Source organism: Terrapene carolina, unplaced genomic scaffold (genome assembly GCF_002925995.2).
Source record: "Terrapene carolina triunguis isolate 2854851 unplaced genomic scaffold, T_m_triunguis-2.0 Scaffold210, whole genome shotgun sequence".
Lineage (NCBI taxonomy): Eukaryota > Metazoa > Chordata > Testudines > Emydidae > Terrapene > Terrapene triunguis.
The window spans coordinates 34,636,657-34,646,971 of NW_020664561.1; the positions used below are offsets into that span (position 1 = coordinate 34,636,657).

The window sequence follows — 10,315 nt, forward strand, 5'->3', positions numbered from 1 at the left end:
TCTGTCCCCTGGCGCCAGGCACCTGGCCTAGGGGAGCGGCTCTGAACTCCGCACCTCCGTGCGGCGGGCACAGCAGCTGAATCACCGCCCGTGACTCATCCCCGAGCCCGCCCCGTCTGCTCCGCGCACCGCCTGGCTCCCCGGCCCTCGGCGGGGGCAGAGCAAGGCTATAAATAGGGTCAACCCCGCCTCCTGGGCAGATTTCGCTCCGGCAGCCACCGCTACGCTACAGGTACCTGCCTCGCATCGCTCAAGCCGGATCCCCGCTCCCTTCTCCGCTGCCGAGGACGCGACGCGACGCGAGGGATGGCGAGCGCTTTGGACGCCTTCGTAGCAGCCTGTGGCCGGGCGCTGCTCCTGGCCGCGCTGCTCTCCCAGCTGGACCCCTGCTCAGGTGAGCGGCGCTGCCCCGGGGCTGCGTGCCCAGCGCCACCAGGTGCCTTCGCGCCTCACCTGGTCGGGGCTGCCTGCTCCACGTTACTGTATGGAGCTGCCTCTCTGCGGCAGTGCCCAGCGGTGCGTGGGGCGCCCCACGGACCAGTCTGCCTGCCCTGTGCCGGCCCGAGGGGCTGCCCGCCGCAGAGGATAAGGGGCACACAGGGATACGTGTGGGACGTGGGAGAGGAGGCACTTAAACTTATTAATAAATATGTGCTGGCCTGGTTACCGACCAACATTTGACTGGAATTATTTGGAGTTTCTTTTCAATATCGCCCGTTTGGACATCTCTAATTTTTGGCTAGATGTTTAAAAAAAAAAAGTATATCAATTAGGTGATATTCATACAAGCAAACAAATAGATTATAAAGCAATTCTAAACCAATTACTTCTATTTTATTGTGGTTGTGTGGAATGTATGACCTTTTAACGCACTACTCCGTGCTTTGGCTAGTGTTGTATGTTTTTCACATACTTCTAGTTCTTTAAGTTGAATTTAGACTTCATTAAATTTGTGGTTGAAAATTAAGAAATTAATACTGGAGTAAACAATAATACAATATACGTGCACTTATTTTCCTTTACTGATTTTTATTTGTGCACAGAACACTATAAACACGTTTACATAAACATAACTATTTAACTGATTAGACACTTTTATAGAATGAAATTGTGTGTTTATTTTGGTATGCAATTTGCTTGTCTGTGTGTGCTTTTTAAAAGAAAAATGCAAATAATATGCAATTACTATGGCTGAGAATTCATCTGAATAAAAATCAGGAAATTCAGTTATTGGATTCCACAGCAACTATAACTATAGATGAATTTTACCTATACTGTATATGGTAAATATGAATGTCAAATATTATGCAAAATCTCACATTTCCTTCAAGTCTTTGCAAACTCATTATAAAATACTTGTGTTGGCTTAAACAGCAGAAGGAAACACTAGAAGCAAGCACAATTCTGAACTGTTCCTAGATGTATCAAATGGTCTTTCTGCACATTTGATTTGGTGGCCAGGGAAACAACTATGCTGAATTACAAAAGATTCAGATCACCGAGGGGAAGAAGAGGAACTTTCTTCCCACATTCAGCATTAAAGGAATTTCCCATGGCAGAAGTAAAATGAGTATGATTTCTGTGAATTATTTCTCACAAACAGAATTTTACTATAATCACAGATACTTACTTATAGAAATCTCACTTCCCCTAAATAGGGAATGTAATAAATTTAGAGCTCTACACAGTGTGACTCATCACAACTTTCTTTTTTTTTTTTTTTTTGTCTCTAAAGGTAATTCAGAACTGTCAACAGCAGTTAATATAACTTGGTCATCAATCAATTTCAAAACAATACTACAGTGGCAACCTGTGCCAACCAACTATGTCTATACAGTAAAAATATCTGGGTAAGTAGATATAATTGTAAGTACAAGTGCCTGGTGTACCCCTGCCCCTTCTCTCCATGCTCGCTAGAGTGTAGTGAATGTCAATTTTAAAAAGACATTTGTGACTGAGGCAGAAAAAAGTGTAGTCATGGTAGAATATTTGAAATATCTTGAATCTATGAATGTAATGCAGAGTCCAAACATGAGAACTTTTAGGAAAGTTATGATCTCTATTTTGAGTTTTGGTTGCTTCCAAGTGCAGGTGTACCTGATTCCGGGCTCTGATTCTGCTCGTTCTAGAAATAAAATGTACAGATCTAGATCTTGACGCTGCGGTTTCAGTACAGGCCACCTGGTACTGAAAAACTTGGCCCAAAATATTTTGCACCAGTTTACACCCCTTCACGAAGACTGTGTAGAATTTGATCTTCTACATTTAAAAAAACACCATAGCTTTCATCTGTAAAACAATTCCCTCTTTTTAATGTTGAGAGAGAGAATTTGCAGAGATATGACTAATTTTATTCTAATTTAATGATTAATGCATTAGTTAAGTGGATCAGTATTACTTAATCTCGCTGGGTAACCTTAAAAAAATGACCTCTCCATCTAACTTCCTAGACTTACTCCAATTCATGGCTTATAACATTAATGTTAGACTTTTTCAAAACACTGGGCTAATAAAATCCAAGCACATATTAAGTGCCTAATTTTATTTTTTATTACAAAACTGACAAATATGAAATGCTCACTGTGCGCACACAGTCTATGAATTAACATGAAAACAATGACTGAACATGCCCCAAAGAGAAACTGCATTATTAACCGTCTGCACATTTTTGGAAAGCATTGTACTTTAATAGTTTCTGGCATATTCTAGTGTCTACAACTGGAGGCTAAATTTCATGAGCAATGGGTGAAATACCCAATAACGCTTGTGGATTTTTTTTCTCTGTGCACATGGGGTGGGGTTAAACGTACTTTGCCATGTTCCTGATGCAGCCTTTATAAAATTAATATAAAAACAAATGTTTAAGCAGAATGGCATAATGCAGTGTGATTTTCAACCTGTGGTCCACGGAACCCTGGGGGTCCACAGACTGTCCTAAGATTTCTAAAGGGGTTCAGACCTCCATTTGAAATTTTTTAGGGGCCCACAAATAGAAAAAGGTTGAAAACTACGGGTATAATGTAACCTAAGGGCCCAAGCCTACAGACACAAATGGACATAGGCCCCAATCCTGCACTGTGATTCAGGCATGTTTACTGCTGCACCCACACTGAGCCCCATCTATTTCAGTGGTACACCATATGAGTACAGCAGTCTGCTCACCTGACTTGCAGTGTAAGCTCCAGACATTATGGAGTTAGGCATTAAGCGCTTTAAAAAATCTGACTAGATACTATTTTCATCTTTAGGTGCCTAAAGCTAGTCCTTTTCGTTTTATTTGGCTCTTTTGTAGGGCTAAATTCTCTTTGTATGTAATCTAACTGAATTGAATCTGATTGTTTGTGCAAGTAAGGCAAACAGGATTTGGTCCTAATTCAAGAATGTGTCTCAGAGATTTTCTTGCATGTAGATTCACAGGCAGAAGTGTCTTTAACACAATTAGTTTCAATTAATGATTCACAAGAAAGCTAAAAATAGTATTTTAGCTGATTTAGACTTCTAAAAGGATGGAAACTTTGAGAGAACTACTAAACAATGTAAGTTTAAGTAACCTTTGTTACCTGCAAGGAATATATGTCAGATGGGTGTGGCCTATATAGTTGTTAATTTTTAAACTGAAGACAGCTGTACAAGGAGATTTGTTAGTAAGTATTGTAGATCTCCACAGCTGTGCTAATATGGACATAACTATTCTTAGCACAAGCACTGTTTTTGGTTTGTTTGTTTTTTGTTTTGTTTTTCAAATCTTGGAGCCTTAATTTTTACAAATTATATACATAAATTAACGGTTCAAAGATTTCAAAAACACAGTGCTTGTGCTAAGAATAATTGTAGGGCATTGTGTCTCAAATAGGATTTAGTTTATGGGCATTTTTAAAAGGTTACTGTGCACAGGAGAGGTGGGATTTTTCATGGGCAGAGGAAAAAGATAAAGATAACCTAACTTTAAAAGTTTGTGTCCTTTTTTGCTTCCTTATTGTGGCTTTTAAAAAATCTGCAAAGATGGGTTATTGTTGTTTTTCCTGTTTATGAAGATCAGGTATTATCATCCCTGTCTCTTCTAGAGGTCTCTGTAAACCACTTTGAAACGAATAGAATTATGACATCACAAGAAACTGAAATCTGAGTAAACTCCTATTTAATTAAAAATTCTGACAAACACGTGGAGGATAACCCCTTTGTTAACATACACTCAACACTCCTGCCATTTCAATTGAACTACGTGAAAGCCCTCACACTTGTCCTTTGATTCTCCAGCAAAAACAGAGGAGGCCAGATTTGATATTTCTGCTTTTAAACATTAAAAAAACAAACAACATACAAGCTTAATTTTTTTGCTTCCTTTTTAGATCATTATGAAGCAAAAAGGGACAAAGACACTTTCCCCCCGTTTGCAAATAATCTTTAAAAAAATCTGCTTGTTTTAATTTATGAAAAATATACAAACTGCACCCCTTTTTGCCATTTAGACACCCAGAGAAGTTTGTGTCATTTTTTTTGTAGTCAGTTGATTACTTAATGTATCTGAACTGAAGTTTTTATTCCTGTATGACTAGTACTGATTATGTTACATGGTTTTAATTATGCCCATGCCCATACCCATATGCAGAATATCTAGTAAACGAGTGACAACATTAACTAGATTAGTTAATTGTCTCTTTTATGAACTATGTATAGTGTCCCTATCAGATCCCCCTCCTCCACATCCCTAGCAGTGCATTCAAGATAGTTAGAGGTTCTTTAGGACATATCTGGAAATGTATTATTGCTTTTGAGTAAAATTTTCAAAGGCTCTAAGTATCTTAAGAGCCTAAGTCCCATTGTCTTTAGTCACTGAGGCATTTGTGAACATTTTACCTCTTACCTCTTTCTATACAGATTTGAGGGGGGGAAATGACCAGTGTCAAAATTATTCAGAGTAGCAATTTCCTGTTAAATTTACAGACATGAAAATATATGTTACCAAATCAAAGCATACCCTGAAGAAAACATCTTTCCTTAATTATATATTGCATATTGACAGAAGGCAGGTAGATTGGTTCATTGTGAGTTAAATTTTAGTTGCTTGGTTCAACTTTTTAAACTATGAATCAAGCATGTTTGCATAGTATGGATTTTTCCACTCAACTACACAGACTATGGTTTACAGGTACAAGCATGATGTATTCAGAAGAAATTGTAAAAATTCTGGACTTTGACGATTACTGAGAACCATTTTATCCCAGGCATTGTATACTACATGCATGAATGTATGCATGTGCATGAAACTTTGTTCAGAAAGTGTTGTATCAATATTTCATTCTTGGTTCCTTTCAGAATCAACTCAAACTGGGAAAAAGTGTGCGTCCACACAAAAGAAACAGAGTGTGATGTTACTGATAAACTGCAGAAGGTAAAAGACACCTATACGGCACACATAGTGTCTGAAATGCTTTCTGGGACAGAAAAGTTTGAGGAGCCGCCTTATGCAATCTCCCCAAAATTCACACCTTACAATCAGAGTAAGTAGGATTGCCTAGTAATAGTCTCTTATCACATCACTTTTTTTTATATCACCCCAATTAATTCAATGGGGCTTGAATTGAGCCTAGTTTTTCTGTTTAGGTTCTTGCTCTTGTGGTGCTTGACCACCTTTTAGCTGTAGCTGAAGTCTTTCCCACTGCAGGGGACTTCATAAGACCTCATGCACCACTTTATCTCTTAACACAGGATTTAAGTGGTGCCTCGAACTTTGTGTGAGCCCCATGCACTATGTTGAAATTTTATTAATATGCATTGACTGTGCCAGTCACTGTGTTACATAGGCACTGTGTTTAAACCTGGTAAAGTAGAGAGATTGTGTGGGGGGTATTTTGTTTTGTTTTTTTGAGGTGGTAGTAGAGCATGTTGTGTGAAAAGGATATTTGCCAATAAAGTTTTTCCTATGCCTGGAATTCTAAAAATGTTTTTATGTTTGCGTTAGCTACAATTGGAACACCAGGGATTCAAACTTATGAACTAACTGACTCCAAGCTGAAAGTGTTGGTTGAAGATCCACTTACACCATACAGATTTCCCAATAAAAGCTTTAAAAGTATCAGAGAGATTTTTCAAAATGACCTGGAATATACACTCTATTATTGGAAAGATCGAAGTACAGGAAAGGTAAGCCCTTATTTTCAACTTCCTATACCTCTAATTTTGTATGTTTTATAGTTACAAAACTTCTGTGCTATTAAGAGCTAAAACTTTTACAAAGAATGTCTTGAAGAAAGTGGTTTTTTTCTCTTTATACATAGAAAGAGGCAACGACAAAAAGTAATCAGTTTGAAATAAGCATTGACAAAGGGGAGAACTACTGCTTCTTTGTACAGGCAACTATTCTCTCTCGCAGAGAGAACCGCAAAAGTCAAGAAAGCAAGGTGAAGTGTACCAGTGATCAGATAGATGGTTTGGCTGGTACGTATCTGGTGAAACAAGTAAATAGACTGTTTGTTTTTCTTGCTGTCTCTTGCATTCCAACAAAAAAAAAATTCTCATTCTCTGTATGAAACATTGAAGTATACAAATTTTATTGATTCCAGAATAAATGGCTTCCTGTTTAAATTACTATGGGCTGTTTTACCCCTCCCACATGGAAAACCCATGAGAAGAAATCTCCATGAGGTAATCATCACTGAGATTTCTACCATATCACAAAATTGCCATTGACTTCAGTGGGAGCTGAGTTAGGCCAACACTGAGCGCTTTTGAACATCCCACCTTTGTCCACCATCCACAATTACCTGTTCACTTAAAAAAAATGTTTTTCCTCTTTGGGGGGCCTGCATTGATGACTTTTCACTGAGATTTCAAATTGTCTCATCATTGGGCCTATATTTTTCTTGTTTCCCTTTTCTTGCCTTTGATAAATACTAGTTTACATATAATGAAATTTTCCCAACTAGTGGCCCAATAGTGAGTGCTTGCATAATGAAGCCTTTAGATATGCATGCCAGCAAACTATGTAAGACTTAGTCAGTAGGAGCTGTCCATATATTTGAATGAGGCTAACTCCTGCTTTTTTCCTGTGCTCTAGTCATTTTCTGAAGTGCAGGTGATCTTTTAAGGCAGGGGTTCTCAAACTGGGGGTCGGGACCCCTCAGAGGGTTGCGAGGTTATTACATGGGGGGGTCGCGAGCTGTCAGCCTCCACCCCAAACCCCACTTTACCTCCAGCATTTATAATGGTGTTCATAGAATCATAGAATATCAGGGTTGGAAGGGACCTCAGGAGGTCATCTAGTCCAACCCCCTGCTCAAAGCAGGACCAATTCCCAACTAAATCATCCCAGCCAGGTCTTTGTCAAGCCTGACCTTAAAAATCTCTAAGGAAGGAGATTCCACCACCTCCCTAGGTAACCCATTCCAGTGCTTCACCACCCTCCTAGTGAAAAAGGTTTTCCTAATATCCAACCTAAACCTCCCCCACTGCAACTTGAGACCATTACTCCTTGTTCTGTCATCCTCTTTGGAACCCCCTTTCAGGTAGTTGAAAGCAGCTATCAAATCCCCCCTCATTCTTCTCTTCTGCAGACTAAACAATCCCAGTTCCCTCAGCCTCTCCTCATAAGTCATGTGCTCCAGCCCCCTAATCATTTTTCTTGCCCTCCGCTGGACTCTCCAATTTTTCCACATCCTTCTTGTAGTGTGGGGCCCAAAACTGGACACAGTACTCCAGGTGAGGCCTCACCAATGTCGAATAGAGGGGAACGATCACGTCCCTCGATCTGCTGGCAATGCCCCTACTTATACAGCCCAGAATGCCGTTAGCCTTCTTGGCAACAAGGGCACACTATTGACTCATATCCAGCTTCTCGTCCACTGTAACCCCTAGGTCCTTTTCTGCAGAACTGCTTCCTAGCCATTCGGTCCCTAGTCTGTAACAGTGCATGGGATTCTTCCGTCCTAAGTGCAGGACTCTGCACTTGTCCTTGTTGAACCTCATCAGGTTTCTTTTGTTAAATATATTTAAAAGTGTGTTTAATTTATTGGGGGGCGGGGGGTCACACTCAGAGGCTTGCTGTGTGAAAGGGGTCACCAGTACAAAAGTTTGAGAACCACTGTTTTAAGGTTTACTGTCCTTCAAGTTGTAGCACCAATAATCCTGTTTTCCCCAAATTGTGTACATTAAAAATGTGTCCAACCAGGCAAATATATAAGCTCTTTATCAAACAATGAAGAGGTCAGTGAGGGAATGGCACTGGGAAGGAGTCTTATCCATTGTGCCCTTTGATAGTAGTTGCTTTGAGGGGGAGGGGAGGGGAGGAGGGAGGCTGTGTGTATGTGTATGGGGTTGTTTTTTGGTTGTGGGGTGTTTTTTGTTTTTGTTTTTTGTTGTTGTTGTTGTTTGTTTTAAGCATGATCCTTCATTGGTATCAAGACAAACATTTTACTTAAAATACCGTATATCAGGTTGTAAATCAGTGCTGTCAGCTCTCCCGTATGCTCCCTCCTCTTTCCCAATAGGGAAATAATCTGTGCATTTTATATTAATAAGCAGAAACCTTTTCTTCTCCCAAACCTCATTGTCCTCTCCCCACCATCGAAAAAATAAACCGTTCCCTCAATACAGAATTTTCAATGTGATATCACAAAATACTTGAGTTCAGTAAACTTTGTCTAAACTGTTTTTGGTTTTGGCAGTTTAAAACCCTAGAATAAGTTTTTGTTAGTGTACAAAACTGTTGCACAAGCATGACATTTATGGCTATAACTGAGGGCTTGATCCTTTGAGGTTCAGAGTCCCTCATAGGAAGGGACTGGCTTCAAGGGGACCTGAACGGTTTTTGCACCTCATGGGAGGTATTCAATACCTTTGTAGGATTGGGACCCATGTTAGTTATGACATTAAGGTAAAGCAAATTACCACTATATAAAAATCTGTATGCACTGATGAGCTATTAATTCTTTGCTTGCTTTTTCTCTCTCCCCCCAACCAGCGTATGGAACCGAAGTGTTTATTATCATAGCAGCTGTAGCCATTGTAATCCTCATTGCAATCATTGGCTTGTCTGTGACCCTGTATAAATGCAAGAAAACAAGAGCTGCAAAGGAAAAAGAAACCATGCCACTTACTGATGTTTAGGAAAAACACAAGAAGTGCCTTTTCTTACTACTTCAAATGCTGCTGCATTCCCAGACAAACGCTTATGGTACTTGTGGGGAAAAAACTACTGTCTCTAAATATTATTAACCTTTACTTAAGTGTAAAGGAACACTTCCTGTTTCTGTGAAACTTTTTTTTATATTTAAAGCAAAAAACACTACTTTTTAAACCCTGATTTGTTTTGATTTTAACAATGTTAGTAAACTGATGAAATGTTAGCTCACAGATATGAAAACACTACTCTTCCTTCTGCACTTTTTGGATAAGTCAATTTTAAATTGGTTATTCTGTATATCAGTTGATATAGGTTATCAAAAACTAAATAAATGACTGTCTATATGACATCCTAACAAGTTCACTTGTGAGGTAGTGAGAGTACCATATCAAAAACTTAACATTTAAAACCATAATACAACAGATCTAAACTAACAGTCATTTTCAGAAGAGGAACCTGCTATCAATATGAGACAGAATTACTTGTCTAACCTTTTAAATATACTTTAGACAACTCCAAGTAGTAAACTTAGTAATTTGCAATATTTGCACTTCATTTGAATCAATAGGTAACTAATTTCCTGCACATACTCAATAGGAAGTAGAATTTATCATTTATATTTTATACTGATGATTAAACACTTGAGAGATCACTATTTTATTTTTATAATGGGATGTCTATATAAATGAACTACTTAGGTGATGTGATTTGGAGGTACCTCCTACTACTACAATTTTTAATATATTTATGATGTTTATAAATGGGAATAATTTTTATATTGGTATATTTGTATATATTGTGGTAACTTATTTAATATACTTTCTTACTGAAATAAAGGTGAATGCGAAAACAAAAGACTCATTCTTGCAGAGCAATGTTCATTCTAGAAATAAAGTTAAACATGGATCTAAGACATAATGTGGAGCAGAGCTTGGCCTCTTTTAGAAACTCAAGCCCCAGATTATTGCTTTGTAAAACAGAACATCCAGTCAGCTACCCCGTAGAGGGGGAAAACACCATGTGAGAAGACACAACTCTTAAACTGGACAAAAAGTCATGAAGTGTCCTAGGTTGCTCTTACTTTTGCATTAATTCCTGAGTAATCCCACTTCATATGTTACTAGTGTAGCCTGGCTTGCTGTATCATCTCCAGAGATTTAAAAATATATTCTGTAGTTCTGTTTAGTGCTCTTC

The 10,315-nt window shown here is 38.8% G+C and overlaps 1 protein-coding gene across 1 annotated transcript; it reads left to right on the forward strand.

Moving 5' to 3' along the window:
* The first annotated feature begins 306 nt into the window (after positions 1-306).
* LOC112119102 (tissue factor) lies at positions 307-9,326 on the forward strand. The gene is made up of 6 exons (XM_024217665.1): positions 307-394; positions 1,736-1,850; positions 5,317-5,501; positions 5,963-6,144; positions 6,279-6,438; positions 8,960-9,326. Exons 1-6 carry the CDS (start codon positions 307-309, stop codon positions 9,103-9,105), a joined length of 876 nt encoding a protein of 291 aa, XP_024073433.1. The 3' UTR covers positions 9,106-9,326.
* Positions 9,327-10,315: the final 989 nt, after the last annotated feature.